Here is a 19321-nt window from a genome sequence, read left to right as displayed (position 1 = left end):
CAGCCATGATAAAGGAAATCCTGTCATTTGCGACATCACAAACAGACCTTGAAGACATTATACTATGTGAAGTAAGTCAGACAGAGAAATAAATACTGTATTATATCATTTATATGTGGAATCTGAAAAAGCCAAACTCGTAAAAACAGAGAGTAAAATGGTGGTCACCAGTGGTTGGGGAGTGGAAAAGTAGAAGATATATTGTTTAAGGACACAAACTTGCAACTAGTAGTAAATAAGTACTAGAGATCTAAAACACAGCATAGTGAATGTGTATTATCTTATAATCAAACTTGCTAAGAGACTAATTCCTAATTATTCTAACCACAAAAAAGAAATAATTATGTGATGTTATAGAAGTGCCAACTATCACTACAATGGCAATCATATAATAATACAGAACTATATCAAATCAGTATGTTGTACACCTCCGATTTATACAGTGTTACATGTCAAATATATTTCAATAAAAAATTACTTTTATATTTGAACAACCTGGAACGCTCCTCAGCTAGGACCTGGCAGCCTCTTTTTTCTATAACGATCTTGATTTGTCACCTTTAGTTAAATAAACCTAAGTAAAGATCTTTTGCCACTAGGAAAAAAGATGCCTCTGGGATTGAAGTCACTGTGCAATCACTGGAATATTCACATTTTCAAATTCTGCTGGAAATACACCAAAGAATATCGATTCATTTATTTTCTTACAGGTTTAATTAATTTTAAGCTTAGTGTATAATCAAGAGTTAATTGGGTACAGTCTTTAAGAGGATACTCTCAGGAGTGAGATGGCCTTTGCTTAAACCCTGGCTCTACCAGTTTCTGGCCAAGTGACCAAAGTTATTTAACCTCATTAAGCATCTATTTCATCATCTGCAAAAATAAGTTAATAGTTACACCTTCCATACATGTTGCTATGAAAATTAAACTGTACAACAGTCATCATACAGTGAGTGCTCAGTAAATGTTGGCTGTTAATACCATTTTCTCTCTCATGTCCAGTTCCTAAATAAAGATGAATACGTAAAATCTAACATGGGTGATTGAGTAAACTGAAAGAACATTAGAAATTTTCAAGACACGCACAAGAGCAGTTTTCACATATCCTCTAAACAAGGTAGGAATTCTATCAGATGTATTGTTTTATTACAGCCTCCATATTACAATGAATTTAGTCAATGCTCTAAATTTATAAATGTCTTACAAACTTTTTATTCATTTATTCAACAAGTATTTTCAAAGAGACAGTAGAGAGTCAGAACATATATTCTGGTACCAGATGGACCCAGTATTTAACCGTATGACTTCAGGCAAGTTATTTAACCTCTATGTGCCTCAGATTCCTGAACTGTACAACAGCTGATAATTGTACCTACACCTCAAAGGTAGCACCGAAGACAGTGCTCAACAGAAAAAGTGCTAAGTAAGGATTAAGAAGCTAACTACAAAGCTCTGTTCCTAGTAGCACTGGGCTACCTGTTGAAGGGTCTGGGATCAATAGCATAGTACTTGCCTTCAAAGACGTCAAAATAGATCACAACAGTCTAATTTGTCAAATATCTACATATGAGGAACATTTGAACCCTTGAATGCACAGAGAAATGGCTTCATTCACAATAAAAATTAATAATTTAAAAAAAACCCAAATTTTGAAAATTAGCATTTGGAATGGGTGATGGGTGCACTCGGACTCAATATCTTATTCTTTCTACTTTTGTGTATGTTAGACATTTTACATAATGAAAAGCTGTTTTTAAAAATGATATATCATTTTCTCTCTCAAAAGATTAAACAAAATTATGTCATTTGAAGGATTTTCTTTCAAACCAATGTCTTCATGCTACAAATTAACTTTGTCAGCAGCAATGTTAGCAACTTAGAGATGTTAAGAATTCTCTTGACAAGATTGCCACCTACTGGATTATCTTAAATTCCACTATTTACATCTTGTGATTTAAACACATTAAATGCCACATATAACCCAATAAAAGACAAGGGTTGCTTTTTCCAAAAAAAGATAGTAAATCTAAGTATTTACAAAATATCCCACATGACAGGAAATTCTGTTATGTTGAACAAAGTATTGTTTGAGGAAGAACCATTAGCCTGAAGCAATCTCAGTCAATTTTAGTGTAGATGCTTACAAAGGTCATCTAACAGAATGTGTGACAAACTTAACATGGATTTAGTAATCACTGCAGATGTATGAACCCACAGTTCTTAGATATTATCACCAACATTAATGATATTAAAATAGAAGCAATACAGTAAGTGATTATATGTGGAATGGTTTTTAACTATCCTAATATTATACAAATGGTGACTTGGGGCTTAGGTAAAATTTCTAATGATAGCAATATATACTGATTCAAAAAGTACTTTATCTCAAACACTTAGGCAGAAATTGAGATAATGTGCTCTGAAAAATACCTTAAAACTATTCAAAAAGTAGTTTAAGTGATGACGAAGACCTGATGTTGAAGATTATTGAAGAGAGTATGAATAAAGTTGTCTTATGAATATAAGTGGACAAAAAGCATCATTTCTAAGTTATTTGGTGTAATATATTTAAAATATATGTGTAAATGTTTAAATTAACCAAGAAAATACTATGATTGGGTATTCAGATGTTTCACCTATATTCATCAAGGTTTCTACACTCAAGTAGATCAAACTGAGAGCTTTTCATGGGCAAAAGGAAGAAATCCATCTTATACACACATAGTACAGGTCTCTACATACCGCTTAATCATAAAACTAAGGTTTTTAAGTAATTACTAAGTTAAATTACTCAATTCAATACCTCATACTTCAGCCTGGAAGTTGCTACAGACTTGATGACTGGACAGCTGCCTTTTGTTATGTCAGAAAGAAAACGCTGGAGACATGACACAAGGACATAGAGTTTAAAGGGAGTCCCACTGGCAAATTCTGGGACCATGTGAGCACCAAAATATTTAAGCACGGTAGTGAATTATAATCTATTCTGTGGGGGGGGGAATGCTGGAATTCAGGAGTCTACACCAATAATAAGTAGATAAATAAACAGAAGAGAAGGGAGAGGTCTTGGCATCAGAATGCCAAGGGATAACTGGTAAATCTAGAAAAAGTGCAAGAGATAGAAAATTATCATTTTACATTCATCACAGTAAAGACTGGATCAGACAAGAATCATGAACAAATGAATGAATGAATAAATGAACGAATGAATGAAATAAAAGAGGACATTTTGATGAGAAGCAGGATATTTTCATGAGTCTCCCCACAATTGCAGGAGAGAAAAAAAGAGGAATGACAGTGAAGAAATCAGACATCTCGACTAGGTAATCAAAACTAACATCACCAGCAAGGGCCAGATGGTCATCAGACACACCCAGATGTGACACACTGTGAAGGAAACATCACCTATGCAGCAATAAATAATCTGAATCTACTCATGAGGAAATGTTACATAAACCCCAAATGAGTGTTGTTGTATTAAAAAGAGGGGAAAGTAATGTATTTTTCAAAAATGTCCATGTCGTAAAATACAGAGAAAAGCTGTGGAAATGTTCCCAGATTAAAGAAAGCTAAAGACAAACGGCAACTAAATGCAATTATCTGACCCTAGTGTGAATCCTGAACTGGAAGGGGAAAAGGACATAATTGGGTTAACTAACAAAACTGAAGACAAATGGCAGGTTAGATAAAAAGTATTGTATGAATGCTAAATTTACTGAGTTGATACATAGAATGCGGTTATAGAAGAGACACCCATTTTTCTAAGGAAGTATATAGGGGAAAAACGACATGAGGTATGTAATTTAATCTTAAATTGTTCAAAAACACAATCATGTGTTTATACGTGTGCATGGGAGAGCGTGTGTGCGTGCGTGTGTGTATGTATGTCTTTGTGTATTTGTATGTAGATAGAGAGGGAGGGAGAGAATGATTAAGAGATAGAGACAGTTGGGGAGGCCGGTTGGCTCAGCTGGTTAGAGCGCAGAGCTCCTAAACAAGGTTTCCGGTTTGATCCCTGTGTGGGCCACTGTGAGCTGCACCCTCCACAACTAGATTAAAACAACTATTTGACTTGGAGCTGATGAGTCCTGGAAAAACACACCTAAATAAATAAAAGTATAACAAAAATGAAAAATAAAAAAATAAGAGATAGACACAGAGAAACTGAAAGATTGAGAGATTGAGAAAGTAGATGCAAAGCAAATGGTGTAAGAAATTACCAACAGGTGATTCTTAGTAAAGAGTATACAGGTATTCTCTGTACATGCTTTATTTTTTTTAACTACTCTGTAAGTTTGAAATTACTTTCAAATAAAAAGATGAAAACATTACTATATCTACAGCTAACCAAAAAACAAATTTAAATCTCACCACCATTCTTTCAAGACAAAAATATTCAAAATCTACAATACTTTTATTTTCAGCTATTTTTCATCAATTTTAAGAAGCCATCAATTTTGAGGCTCAAAGTATTTTTTATACCACTAAGAAAGGGAAGAAACGATGACAACTTAATTATAAGATGCCATCAACTGTTAAATACACCACAATTTCAGAGATGTTAAATATGAAAACATGTACATCTTAAAATTGATGAAATATGGGGGTTTATTTGTTTTCAAGTGAAAAACACATACATGCATCACCATACTGAGATGCTGAATAGAACTTTTCCTATTATCTGGATACTAGCAGTAGGATCCAAAGATGGGAAGAAAGTGGAGCTAAACACCTGACACTCTAAAGAAAGCTGCAGATAATTAGGGGCCAGACACCTCCTCCTAGATTTAAGAGGGACAGGGATTGCCATGATGCCATCAGCCAGGACCTCAACTGACCCCCATATTCATCCCAGCCTAGAGAATGGAGGTTCGGGGAGAGGTGTGGTCATAGTATACAACAGCATTGGTAAAGAGGCTTTGTTTTCTCTTGTGGTCATCACCAATTTCTCCCAGCCCTCCAAGCCAAGTAAATAGGCATTTGCTTTTACTTCCAGTTTTTTGCCAACATAAACAATGCTGTCATAAACATCTTTAAAAACGTCCTTAGATGGCGTACTTTCATTTCCAATAGGATAGATTCCCTAGAATGGGGCTGATGTGTCCAATTACAGGCATTTTTAATCTTTATAGATGTTGCCAGATTGCTTTTCCAAAAGGATGTACTAACACTTTACCCTTTTTCCCCATATCCCCACCAGTTCCACATGTTATTTTAGCCAATCTGATATCTTATTGTAACCTTAATTACATTTCCCTATTCGTGAATTGGGACATCTTTATATACTTATATATATATATACACACACACACACACACACACACACATACATATATGCAACACATAAATGTATATATACATATATAATTATATATGTTATACATATTATACAATTATATATTACATAATAATTATGTATTATATATAATATATGCTATATAATTATATATAATATATACTATATATAATATAATTATAATGTAACTATATTATATAAAGTATATATACTATATAGTATATAGTATATAATTATATTATATATACTATATTATATATACTATATTTATATATATAATATAGTATATATAATATATATATTAATATATACTATTATACTATATTATATATAGTATAGTATATATATACTAATATAGCATATAGAATATATATACTAATATAATATATACTATATAGTATATATAATTATATAACATATACTATATAGTATATATAATTGTATATAATTATATAATATATGCTATATAGTATATATACTATTACATTACATATATATTATATATATGTGGATATGTTTGTTGGCCATGTGAATAGCTTTCCTGTGATTTGTCTATTCATACATTGTTTTTCTTTTTTCTGCCAACTGTTATGAAATTTATATATACTATAGATATTAACCTTTCGTCCATCATCTACATTATAAATATTTTCTCCAGAACTGTCACTTGTTATTGACTTTCTTATAGTACCTTTTGTCCTACAAGATTTTGTTTTGTTGTTTTTATATGGTCAAATATGTACATAAATATATAAACGCACATACACACGTATGTATATGTGTGTATGTATATGTGTGTGTGTCCGTGCGCATTTATGTATTTAAAATACATATATCCATCTTTTAAAGCTTCTGAAATCCCATTAAGTAAACACTTTGGAATAATCAAAAATGATTGAGAAGTTAAGGTATCTGTTCATTATGTAAATAAGGGACAGCAGGACAATGGGATGTGACCAAACAGGGATGAAGCAGTTATTACTGATAAAGTATAGCCATTTCATGTTTGTTGCTGACATCAATTGAGATTTTCAGCAAGCCTGTTACATTTAACTTATTTAAGTCACCACGCAGTATGATTCTCAACCTCATTCTCATGTTTAAATGAGAAACTGAAGCAAGGTGAAAAGCCACGCGAGTACTACAGCTGGGACTGCACAGCGTGTCTCTTGAAACACAGTAACAATGTCAATACAAACTTTGGGTAGCATTAGGAGCAGGTTGCTTACCTTTCAATAGCTAATTCTTTGTTAGAAAGTTGCTGCACTGTAATCACAACCTTCTTCTCTATTCCTTGTTTTAATTTGAAATAAAATTTATCTCTATCCTTAGGTACAGGACTGAAATATGCAAAAAAAAAAAAAAAAACAGAAATTATCAATACAGTAAATAAAACAACAAAATAAGAAAATCTATCCCAAAATTAGAATGAGACACCAAAGTATGTAAGCAGCAACACCTTTGTTCTTAAAATGTACTAAACTTTCATCCTGCCACAGAGTAACTATAAATTGGATACTCGACAAAACCTAACGGAGGTTAAAAACAGGATTTTTTTAATAACATCATTTCAAATTTGTTTTTAAACTTAACAAATTTAGGAATATGATTTAATTACTTTTAAGTCACATTTCTGGTGTAGCTGGTGGTGTGGTCATGAGTTCCTTTAACATAATGAAACCCAAGACAAAAACAAAATGAGAAGAAGAGCTTACTTTTAAACATCTAGAATTTGAGATGACTGTAACATATCGAGGTGAATATACATAAAAGATGGACAAAGGTATAGATTGGGGCAGTGTAGCCTAGGCCAGGCTGACTATTCTTAAGAATGATCATTAAAACAATAAATGTTTAAAGTATAGGTTGTCTTATCTGAAAAGAAAAATACCTTGAGCAACTTATTTGACCTAAGGCTCAATTTTTTTTCTGTGAAAAACAGATAAAATAACTAACAGTTATTGTTAGAATTAAAAGCACAGTTAAGGCACATAGGTAATAATTAGAGTATAACTGTGTCCTATTATCTGCCTATTTTTGAACTGGAGAAAAACATTCTAAATATACAATAGAAGAAAAGGGTTAAGTAAATGATGATCAAACCACACAACGTACTATTGGGAACCATTAAAAATGATTTGGATTAAGAACATTTTAATGGAAATATTCTTATATCACAAAGTTGAAAGAAAAAAAATGTTTATATAGAATTGTGTGAAAATACCCCCAGAAATAAATGAAACAAATCAAATATTAAAAGTGATTGTAACTGACAATAGTTTTTTACTCTACCTTTATTATTTTTACTAAATCTGCTATAATATTATTTTTAAATATTAAGAAAATCATTGACATAAAATATTTGAAAAGCATGAGAAAAGCGAAACATATTAAATTCACCAAACATTTCTTTAGCATTTTAAAGCTTTATACCGACATTGTATAGTTTCTGGAATCTTTATAGTAGCCAATATCATATTTCAGGCACAATATCAAAATTTATTTTTCCCAAATAACCTCACCTAAAGTTTCCTTTTCCATCATCTTCTTTTACCTCCAAGGAGACACTGAAGGTAAACACATCACTGTCGGGGGTGGGAATGACTGAGTCTTTAACATCAGACACTTGTCTGGAAGAACGTTTGAATGCTGTACAGAAACTATACAAAATTCTGCTTACCTAAAACAAAAAAAATGGAAGTACCGTTAGGCAAAGGCTTTAACTGAATTTTGATACCCTTCCTTTCCTAATTCTTGAATCTATAACTCCCATGATGACAATTTTCTTTAGCAGATACAGTCTAAGCATATATATAGTTTATAATATATTGTTTATAACTTGTATTAGTTTGTAGTCTAAGCGTTTATATAGCTACATACATACATGGTTAGTTCTTCCAATCTGGCAGTTAAACAGTAATAAAGCAGTTTAAGTTCAAAAAGAACTCTTATTTATTCATAGATGTTTCTAGGACTCAGAAACTACATTGCAATGAATGAATCCTAAGATAATTACTAGAATGATACTGGCATCTAAATCTTCCCAATGAACACAGACAAACAAGGTTTTCACCCAAGGCGTCAATTTCTCTTTCCACTTCCCTCAACTTCAGAGGACTAGATACTGAGTCATAAAGTAAATACTGGTTTCAGCAATAACCAAACATGGTAACGTGATTTACAGAGCTCCTGGTGTTATGCCACTTTGCTGTGGTATAAAATGCAGGATTCCCAAAATGAATGCTGAAATGGTCTTATCTATTTTAATAGTATTAAGCTACCCAAATGACTACTTTAAATATATGCATCTTATACGCTTCCCCTAAACTGGAAAAGTACTCTTAAGTCCCACACTCTTCCAGAAGTTATTTATCTTCCTTGGTTCCAAAACAAAGCATCATACCCCCTCACACTTGTAAGCCTGAAGTACAAAAGGCCTTCAAATCTCTCGGACCACCCATGAGTTGAACAAAGAAAACAAGGTGAAATAAGAAGAGTTTAACACAGGTCATATTTTCAAAACTTCACATTAGAAGGAACAAGTAAAGAGACTTCTCTAAATGCTAACAAATCCTTCACTATAGATAAAGTGAATTCCAATTATTCACTGAATTATATTAGTCTAGAAACGTAATATTTTCTAATTTTCTTGAAACAAGAGCACTTTCATCAACAGCAGTATTTCCTAAAGTACGGGGTCTTTCCTCATTTTTCTATTTTTGTTATATTCATATTTCTATCTTTTCTCATACACTCAGTCTGTCGCATTCAAAAACAAGTGGTTCTCAAACCTCCAATAGCAATATTCATATAGTAATCAACGATTACCCTAAACTGCCTTTTCAATGCCAAATTAAGTTTCTTAATTATGACTTATATACTTTTAACTGTATAAGAATGCTTCCTGCAAGCCTAAAGTTCAACTTCAGTAGTAGCATATTTGTATCATCTTCATAAAACTGTAAAAATATTTTAATGTGTTATCCCATTATAATTTTACATAAATGAGTAAAAACAATAAAAGCAGCAAAGGAATGCTATTAATAAGAACTGTAGGCCTCAAATCTTACAGTTAAGACAATGACAAATGTACTTGTTCATTCCACAAATATGTTTGAACACATGTTGCAAACTAAGTATTATTCTAGGTGCTGTGTTACTGAGTATTAGACAGCAGTGAACATGGAGCTTACATTCCCGCACGTGGAAATTGAAGGAGAAGGAATCATTAAGCCAAAAGCAGAAATTTTGAGCCTAAACTGGATACTTATTTGACTTCGCTTAATAATTTAAGTATCATAGAGAAAACACAAAGAAAGAACATGTTAGGAATACGTCACTGAAGATCGTGCCTACAAAGGGAAAAAAGGGACTTGAAACTCCTTTTAGTCCTCTGAGTACTCCCCACTTCCTAACCCCAAATATAATAAAATATCAAGTCTATTGTTAACTTTTTATACATTCAACTTCAACATATTTTTAAGAAAATGTATGTGAAAATAGGGGGATACCTGTACATAACCTGATACATTCATGGGGCCAAACCCCAACCATATTTCTTTTTTCTCCTCTCCCATATCTTCCTCTATTTGTCTTTTTGTGTCAGGACACCAGCAAGCCTCCACCAAAAAAGTCAGAGAACTTGGCAAATTCTAAAGTAGATGGCAAGGCTCAGGAATTTCTTTTGAAAAAAGTTAAGTTCTTTTAACTTAAAAGCTGAGCCAGAGTGGTAGAGAATGATGGGGGCAGGGGCATCAGACCACACCGTTCTCTCTTTTTGGAGGAAGGACACGACAGGACGACAGGACGTTAACAGCATTTACAGCAATCAAACTGCATTTAGTCCTGACCATGCCTTACACGTTACTGTTGCCACCAACAAGGTTAAAATCACTTGTGAATTCTAGAGTCTGTGAATAAGCTGGAATGGTGATCCATGGATTGGTAAGGCAGAGTAGCTTCAGAAAAAATGATTACCAATGTCTATAGTTATTGGATGAAATTGGGTAAACAATTACATCATGAAAATTAAAAATACATACCATAGCAAACATTTCTATGCATGTCACACTATCACACACACACACACACACACACACATACACACAAATAATCTACTAGAATAGGCATTTTTGTTGCAGAAGGCAAAGGTTTATTGACAAATAATAACAGTACAATTTTCCCCAGAAGGCAGTACCTAGAGAAAGCACTAATTAAACACAAAACTTTCTGTTGAGGTTGTTGCTGCTGTTTTTGAAGAGGTGGAGAGGAGGACACATGTAGATATATGCAGAGGAGGCACAGCAAAATCTTAACTCTGGTGGAATCTGAGTAACTTTCATTTTCTTTTTTATTTCAGTATTTTCCAAATTCTCAAAAATGTATTACATGTTAATAGTCAAAAAATGCTATTAAACAAAAAGGAATTTACTTAAAATAAATAACAGCCAATTATTCCAAAATAAACCCTTTGGTGAAAAAGAACCAACTCTTTTAAAAATACCATATGCCAAAAAAAAACATTCACCCAAGAAATAAACATAGAAAAATCATTCTCTAAAAGACTCTCGGAAAGATATGTGTTAAAATTTTATAAACATCTTTCTCAAATATATTACTCACTGAAAGGAGCTAAAATAAGAGGCATATCATACAAAAAACTTTCTAAAAATTATAAAAATCTATGCAAGGAAAACACAAACAACATAACTTCTGAATTAATTTCCAAAGTTAAGGTGTTTTGCTAAAATAACATCTCAATAAATATGTTAAAAAATAATATTTTCTGGAAATGTAATGGCTCTGTGCGATGTCAGAGGGATAGTGGATGGGGGCAGGGGGGTTCACACAGTGTGAGGAATATAAATGATAAACGTCTAAGTATTACTTTGTCTTGTGCACCTGAAACTAATAAATAAAAAATAAAAAATAATTTAAAAAATAATATTTTCCCATGTAAGGAATGAGGTGTCTTTTATATAGTGGCATATCAGCAACTCTAAGAAAAATCCCGTGCATTCAGAACAAAGGTCTGTCCAACGATATCCTTCATATTTATCATGAAATACCTCTGAATGCCTTTAACACCAGATAACAACAGTGTTTCTAAATTATTACACTGAGAATTGCTAGTAATGGTAAGTATGTTAAAACATACAAACAACACAAACATCAAAATCTGTTTTGAAGAAAATTACACTGACTAGTAGAAATAAATTCCTAAAGAGAGTCAACTATGCTTTTTAAAGTATCTCTAAAAACAGATCCATAAAAGTGCAACAATAGGTGTCTGCCTAGCTCTTTTCGCTTGCTTTCTGATACTCTGCTTTGTCTGCAATTCTCCAGCAGAAGCCTAGCACATCATTCTCCCTGTACAAAAGCCACGGGCATCAAGAATCTTCTGGCTGGATTCCCCAACTCTTTTGCCACAAAGAACTGAGATTCACTCCAGCAGAGTCCTGCAGAAGAACATCCAGGGGAACAAGTCATATGTGTCCTAACCCTTCTGTGGAACCCCTAATCCTTGTGCCACAGGTCCAACAAAGCCATCCCTCTCGCCGGACTTCCCCTCCACCACAGCTGGGCCTGCTGCTTCTGGGATTCTATGGTGAAAAAAGGGCATCACGGCGACAGCTGGAAGCGACTGCCATGCTGCTTCTCCTGCTTGAGAAGACGTCTTCTTGCCTTTAATAAACTTCTTCAGGTCTCATCCAGAGACTCTTCAAACAATAGGAAAGAAATTAATTAGCAACGCTGCTGCACAGTACATATTTAAGCAATAAGAATGTGTCACCTGTTCCTGAACTATCTTTGCCAATTGTTTGTGCCCGTCAAGAGGGACTCAAATACTAAAGACTAAAGTTTTCCCTTCACCAGAGCAAGAAACTTCTGGGAACCAGATACCCAGACAACTAATAGATTGCAACTAAAAGACTTCAGATTAAAGGGTAATTATTTTTTGAGGGTAATTATTTTTAATTATTATTTGTTGGACATCTTTTGTGAAAGGCATGAGTAAAACCCGAAGGTAGCTGGGATGTAAGCTATCTGACAAATCAATCCCTTTATAAAGCATATTGAAAGACAAAAACCCACAGCTGCTTAATACAATATTTAAGCAACAGGAAAAGTTGTTACTGAAATTACATGGGTGTTCTGAGTCAGAGAGTTCCATTGGAAACCCAGCTCCATCATCTATTCTCTTAGCCTTGAGATAAACAAAGGGTAGCCATACAATTTGTCAGCCAAACCGGAGCACTTTTGAAAATAAAATGTAGTGCCATTAATGACATATTTGGGCAACAGGCATAAAGTAGGCCTTCTCCAGGTAAGGGAAGCTAAGATGACTAGTCTAAATAAACGCTGTCTATGTCCTGGAGATGTCATGAGCTCTCTATTTATACTTGGTTACTGTCATTCAGAAATGATTCCTTGTAATAAAGTTTAATGACAATTGTCACGTATTTCGCCTTCAAACAATGAATTTTACCACCAATGTCCCATAATGTAACACTTTGAAAAATGTACTCTAAAAATAAATAAATAGTATATGGACATGAAATAAAATGGACATCACTTTCTCACAACCTGCACTGTACCAAATATACTCTCTAGAGATACAATTAATACTATTTAACACCGTATCCAAAATGTTAAGGCCGAGAATTACCTAGTTTTGTCCACTGCTTTCCCACTGTTAAAGCTCTCAAAAATGACAAGTAGATGCTATAATCCAAAAAGAGTTTCATACCGTCAGTTATGAAAAATGCTTGCAGCCAGGTCCCTTTCCACTTCTTTCCACAGCAGTGTTTCTGCCTCGCCAAGCAGCAGGCTCTCCAGTTCTTCAAAGTTCATTTCCTTGCTGTTGAGTGTCAAGTATCCAGAAACCACACAGGTATGTTAAGTGATGGCTGCCGACATGAAATGCAAGGCCTCTACCAGCCGCTTCCCCACCTCTGCAGTGGGGCTGTAAGGATCAGCAACAGATGCCCTCACTCACAAACAGCCACATATCCTTTCAAAATACTGATATTCACTGCCTCCTACACTCCTATATGACGGGCACACGTATACTCATTCACTTTCCTATCACACCTTTTGGCAGAGGAGAGAGAGGGAGAGAGAGGATGAAATAGACTCAGAACTACTTCTTACACAGGCGAACTTCCATTGCTACAGGCTAAACTGTGTGTGTCTGTGCATGTTCATTTAAGTGTTTAGGGCACGAGAACTGACATACCCCTCGTGCTTAGTATCAAACACACAGAAATCTACATTTCTATGAGTTTGCATGTTGTGGCCAAAAATAAACTCTCAAAACTCCTGTTAATACAACAGTTTATTTATGTTTCATGGTAAAGAGAAAAGAGGATAAATAACTGCTGCTTTCAGCATCTTCTGCTGACAATTTATATTCCCAAAAGCAAACACACCTGAGACCTTGCTCATCCAAACCCACCTATTAATGTCTTTGAAATGGTTGTACTACTAACGTTCTAAAAGTGTGATTTATTGGGCCGGCCCGGTGGCTCAGGCAGTTAGAGCTCCATGCTCCTAACTCCGAAGGCTGCCGGTTCAATTCCCACATGGGCCAGTGGGCTCTCAACCACAAGGTTGCCAGTTCTAATTCCTCGAGTCCCACAAGGGATGGTGGGCAGCGCCCCCTGCAACTAAGATTGAACATAGCACCTTGAGCTGAGTTGCCTCCCGGATGGCTCAGTTGGTTGGAGCGCGGGCTGTCAACCACAAGGTTGCCAGTTCAATTCCTCGAGTCCTTCAAGGGATGGTGGGCAGCGCCCCCTGCAATTAAAATTGAACACGGCGCCTTGAGCTGAGCTGCCGCTGAGCTCCCAGATGGCTCAGTTGGCTGGAGTGCGTCCTCTCAACCACAAGGTTGCCGGTTCGACTCCCACAGGGGATGGTGGGCTGTGCCCCCTACAACTAGAAAACGGCAACTGGACCTGGAGCTGAGCTGTGCCCTCCACAACTAAAACTGAAAGGACAACAACTTGAAGCTGAACGGCACCCTCCACAACTAAGATTGAAAGTTGTTACTTGACTTGGAAAAAAAGTCCTGGAAGTACACACTGTTCCCCAATAAAGTCCTGTTCCCCTTCCCCAATAAAATCTTTAAAAAAATAAAAATAAATAAAAAATAAATAAAATAAAAGTGCGATTTATTTTTAATTTGGGGAGAATTCAATAGATACAGAAAAGAAGGCAAATTCCCCACTGTAAGACAGGGACTCAGCTCCTGCTCCACGCACAAGAAGGCAGGATATGGTGAGGCCAGAAGGAACACCAACGGAGCCATAGATAGGGGAGTCATACCACTATGTTCTCGATGGCGGCTGGTCAAGACACAAAAGAAAACATCCGCCAGTACCCCAACGAGGGGTCTTCGTGCACCCCAGTCTCGCTGGTGGCCAGGCGAGACACAGGAAGTAGGATGAACACAATCCGCAATCCACAATCGGCTTGCTAACAGCACTTGCTAGACACAATCCGTGCTTGCTAGCATAGCCACGGTAGTTATATTAGTGGCTAATGGCTAACTAGTTACAGTTGATGGCCATCTACTATCCGAGCTAGCACCTTTGCACACGAGGTCGAGAGCCTGGAAACTGCTCTCTGAGATTCCGTCCCTACACCCATGTATCTAACAGCCATTTGATCTGAACTAGGTCTCTAGTCTAAGAAGAAACCACCACCTAAGAATTGCTAAAAGGAACTTACTGGCACCTTCAAAGGCCTACAGACTGATACCCCTGCTGTAAATGAGGATTCGCATTTTTCATTAGGCCAGTTCTACAGAGCAAAAGCCAGCCTCTGAGTGAATGCAGTAAAAATAATCACCAGTGAAAACCACAGAGCTCTATGAAATAATCTTAGTCCAATGTCCAGGTGAAAACAGTACGCAACTATCAGGTCCAGCAGAGGAAAAGGTATTGTTAGAGGCACTTTCTAAAATCACATGGGCCAATCAACTTGGGCAAAATAATATAAGAGGTGCAAAAATATTCCCCCTTTCTAAGCCCGAGCAATTACTACCACGGTGGGGTGGGAGGACAGCTCATCAGTGGGATTTTTCTGTTACGTCTGGTAAGCTGGGAATGCCCCAACTACAATACCACTTCCGTGAAGTTATCAAATTTAGCTTTCCATATTCAGTTCTACACCTCTACAAATGTTAAGTTTCTCTTTAGAAATATTCTCCAAATTTATGTAATATGGTATATGCTCATATACAAATTTATATGACGGTGAGATTAGGGTTCAAAAACATTACCCTAACTCACCTCTCTAGCAAATTGCTACAATATATTATACTTACTGCCTCTTTAATTTCACAGGTGAAAACATGTATCTGAAATTCTTCTGAACCATGGGAACTCTCTGTGAATGCAAAGCAATTGCTCTCTGTTGTCCCATCATGTCCACGTGCACAGAACAACACCTTATAGATTGGAAAAGATGCTATCTCCACATTGCTGGCTTGTTGTATAATTCTGAAGAACAGTGATGGAAAATGAGATAAAATATTAATTATCAAGGCACAAAGGCAAGCAGTTTTACTATGCCAATAACACATAAACATAGCGATCTTAAAAACCCAAAATAAACTGGAACTAATAATGCAAGAAAACAAATTATCTTCACATCCTTGATATATGTACATGTGTGTATGAGTATGTATACACACACAGGTATGTACACACACGTGCACACACACACACACATACTTCACCTTCTTTTGAAAATTACTTCATTTTTGTGTTTCCTATGATCCAATTCACTTCCTCCCAAAGCCAAGTATACACTGCCTGGTAAAATCTGTGTCACCCATCCCTAAATGCTGGTATTGTTCTGCTATAGCAAAAGGAATGTCAGTACAGAATAGCACAGACCATCCAGGGAGAGTTCGTTTCTATTCAGAGCAGCACCTGTAAGTTCACCCAAGCCACAGGTCACTGTTAACCAGAACCTCTGTTACCTCCACAAAAGGTCAGAGTAGTTACAAAGATCAAATTAACAACAGAATTTAAGAGGTAAAGGGAGTCTGTGGGATTTAAGATCAAACAACTCTCTGATTTTCCTTATGCAAATCCTAAGCCCTCAATTGATCTAAAACCTCAAGACCATTTCAGGATTTCAAACTCTGAAACTGAGGGGCACCCACTAAAAGTAGAGAGGCAAGTCAAAACACTAAGTCTTTACCAATGGTTGGTACTCTGAAACTAACAAGATAACAGTAAAACGCACTCTGACATTTTTAAGGGACTTTGTACAAACAATATATACAATACAATGTATATAATATGTACAAAACCCTTTCCTGAAAAAATTCAAAGCATTTTCAGGAAAACCTTGTAATTTATATTGCTATTATTTTGGTACGGAGAATTTAGCTAACATTTTCTTCCATGCTAAACTTTAGAGAATGAGGCCAATCAAAAAGGGTTTGAAGAAAGATTAAATCAGCCTTCGGGGAATATCATAGGTTCAGGGCACATTCAACCTGATTTCCCAGACCTGTACATTTATTTGTTCATTCAACAAATATGCACTGAAAACTTGGACCAGATACCACTCTAGACACTGAAGCTATAGTAGGGAAAACTACATGTAACCTGCTCTCACAAAGCTTACATTCTAGTGAGGAAGGCAGACAACAAACAATTAAGTAAATAAATATATAACATAATATCGAGTCAAGGAAAAGTGCTATGAAGAAGAAAAAGTCCCATTAAGAGGAAAAAGAGGCATAGTTATATGATATGATCAATGGAGGCTTCCTTTGCTAAAACGTTTGAGTCGAAATGGGAAAGAAGTGAAAAAGCCACTGGAAAACCAAGGAAAGATTGTTTAGGCAAAGGATAAAGACTATACAAAGGCCCTGAGGTAGGAATCAGGACTGTGTGTGAGAAAATAAAGGGGCTACTGTGACTAGAAGGCAGTGAATGAATGCAGTGAATGAATGAAGTGAACAAAAAGAAGGTCAAGGAGAGGCTCATTGGTGACCAGTCACAGGAAGGATGTCAAAGATAACCACACCTATAATTAGAAACCACCGGAGGGCTGAGTGTAGAAGAACAACATTATCTGACTTACACTTAAAAAAATCAAGGCACAGATGACATTAAGTAGTATTCCTAATTAAGCATAAGAGAAAAAGCCATTTTGCTTTTTTCAAGTCTGATGTAAAGAGTTTAAAAATCCAGGGCTCACTCTAGTTCTTTGAACCACTATTACATGAAAAGGTGAAGGCAGGTTTTCACTCTCCTTCAGAATAGAGAAACACAGATTACAGGTATTTCTACAGTGATATTTCCATTTATAATATTCTAAGCATCGTTTTGCAAATGCCCCTTGCAAGTAAGGAACTCAGTCTAAGCCTACACACGTTTACTTTGCATGTCTACAAAGTGAAAGTGAATTAACAGTAAGTCCTAGGCCTGATTTATAATATAATATCATCACCCCCCAAAAAAAACTTCAGTATGTCTAAGAGGGGAAAAAAGAGATTAGAGCTTACCTCACAGAACCTTCTGGAACATTTGGCACATACAGAGTAACAGGAAAGGGGTGCTGACTGGAAGATTTCATAGTTGCCATTGCCCGTAAAGCCTCCACTTCATTACGTGGGGAGGAAACTTTCATACATCCTAAGTAGGTCAATTTGTTAAATAAAACGCTATCTTCTTCAGGAAATCCACTTGGAGAAGATGGTCTGGGTGTAGAAATTTCTGAAGGAAAAAAAAAAAGAAACACTCAAAAGTTAATGCAAAACTTCACGGTGTAATTTTGCCTATTGTCAAAAAACAGATGAAAATTGCAAAAAAATTAGGTCTGTTTCATTTCTTTAAATGTTTATCTTATATCTTGATCCAGAGTTCTAGAATTGGCCATTTTATACTTTCAAATTTCTTAAGGTGTTATTTACTCAACTATAACTTATTTAGAGGAAAAGAAAAAATGCTAAGCTTTACATTTAAAAAAACAACACAGAGTTTAAATGACACAGAAAATAAGGAGAAAAACCTACACTAGAGACATTGTGAATTAGCCTAAAAATAATGAAGATTAAATAAAACTAAAATCAGTTAAAAGCCTCTTTTGGTTGTATAAGCAACCTAACTTCCTAAGCAAAAGTAAATGAAACGTTAAGATGTGACAGCTCGTACCAGTAACAATAAAAGTCAAGCTTCGCGCTAAGAGAAATAAGTCAGACAGAAAAAATCAAGAACCATCTGATTTCACTCATATGTGGGATATAAAACTAAAAGCAACAAATGAACAAGACAAACAAACAAAACCTCATAGATACAGACAACAGTTTAGTGGTTACCAGAGGTGAAGGGGGAGGAGGTGGTAGATGAGGGTAAAGCGGGTAAATATATGGTGACGGAAGGAGAACTGACTCTGGTTGGTGAACACGCAATGCAACATATAGATGATGTATTATAGAATTATACACTTGAAACCTATATAATTTTACTAACCAATGCCTCCCCAATAAATTTAATTAAAAACAATTTAAATCCTGAACAGAAAAAAAAAGTCAAGCTTCTTACTTTGCTCCTTCCTGGGACTGCTGGCTTCTATGAACTATGTAAGTATTACAGGAGAAATTTTTCCTCAAAATAATTGTTATTTTGATGACTGATCTTATAATTGTTTCCTCCAAGTCTCCTCTCCCCATTAATGAGTTTCTTTAAACAAAAATTGTTCACTTTACTTCTAAGCACAGCATGCTGCAAAGGCCCAATTGTGAGCAGAGTATCTATCTACATAATACCAGGTAGGATAAAACTCTCCCTTTGCCACTCTCCCATCCTCACTTAAAAATGCAGCTAGTCTCCAGCTCTTCCTATTACCCATAACGATACTGCACAAAATTAAGCTGAAAGCAAAGATAATGAAAAAAAAATACGGACAGTAGATAGAGAAAAACAGCATGTTACAAATAGGAAAACAAGGAGTGAGTCAAAGGACTGCAGATTTCTCATAAGAAACTATGGAGAC

At 35.4% G+C, this 19321-nt stretch overlaps 1 protein-coding gene across 2 annotated transcripts in view; it reads right to left on the bottom strand.

The window, feature by feature from the left end:
- RABGAP1L (RAB GTPase activating protein 1 like) overlaps window positions 1-19321 on the bottom strand; it is a 434187-nt gene that overhangs the window by 370657 nt on the left and 44209 nt on the right. For both annotated transcript variants that reach the window (XM_033093083.1, XM_033093084.1), the window contains exons 4-7: window positions 17832-18042; window positions 15630-15804; window positions 7819-7976; window positions 6526-6636 (exon numbers count right to left, since the gene is read on the bottom strand). In XM_033093083.1, coding sequence (XP_032948974.1) covers window positions 6526-6636; window positions 7819-7976; window positions 15630-15804; window positions 17832-18042 — 655 coding nt within the window. The remainder of the gene's footprint in view (window positions 1-6525; window positions 6637-7818; window positions 7977-15629; window positions 15805-17831; window positions 18043-19321) is intronic.

Source organism: Rhinolophus ferrumequinum, chromosome 22 (genome assembly GCF_004115265.2).
Source record: "Rhinolophus ferrumequinum isolate MPI-CBG mRhiFer1 chromosome 22, mRhiFer1_v1.p, whole genome shotgun sequence".
NCBI lineage: Eukaryota > Metazoa > Chordata > Mammalia > Chiroptera > Rhinolophidae > Rhinolophus > Rhinolophus ferrumequinum.
This window is presented reverse-complemented; position numbering and strand designations above follow the sequence as displayed.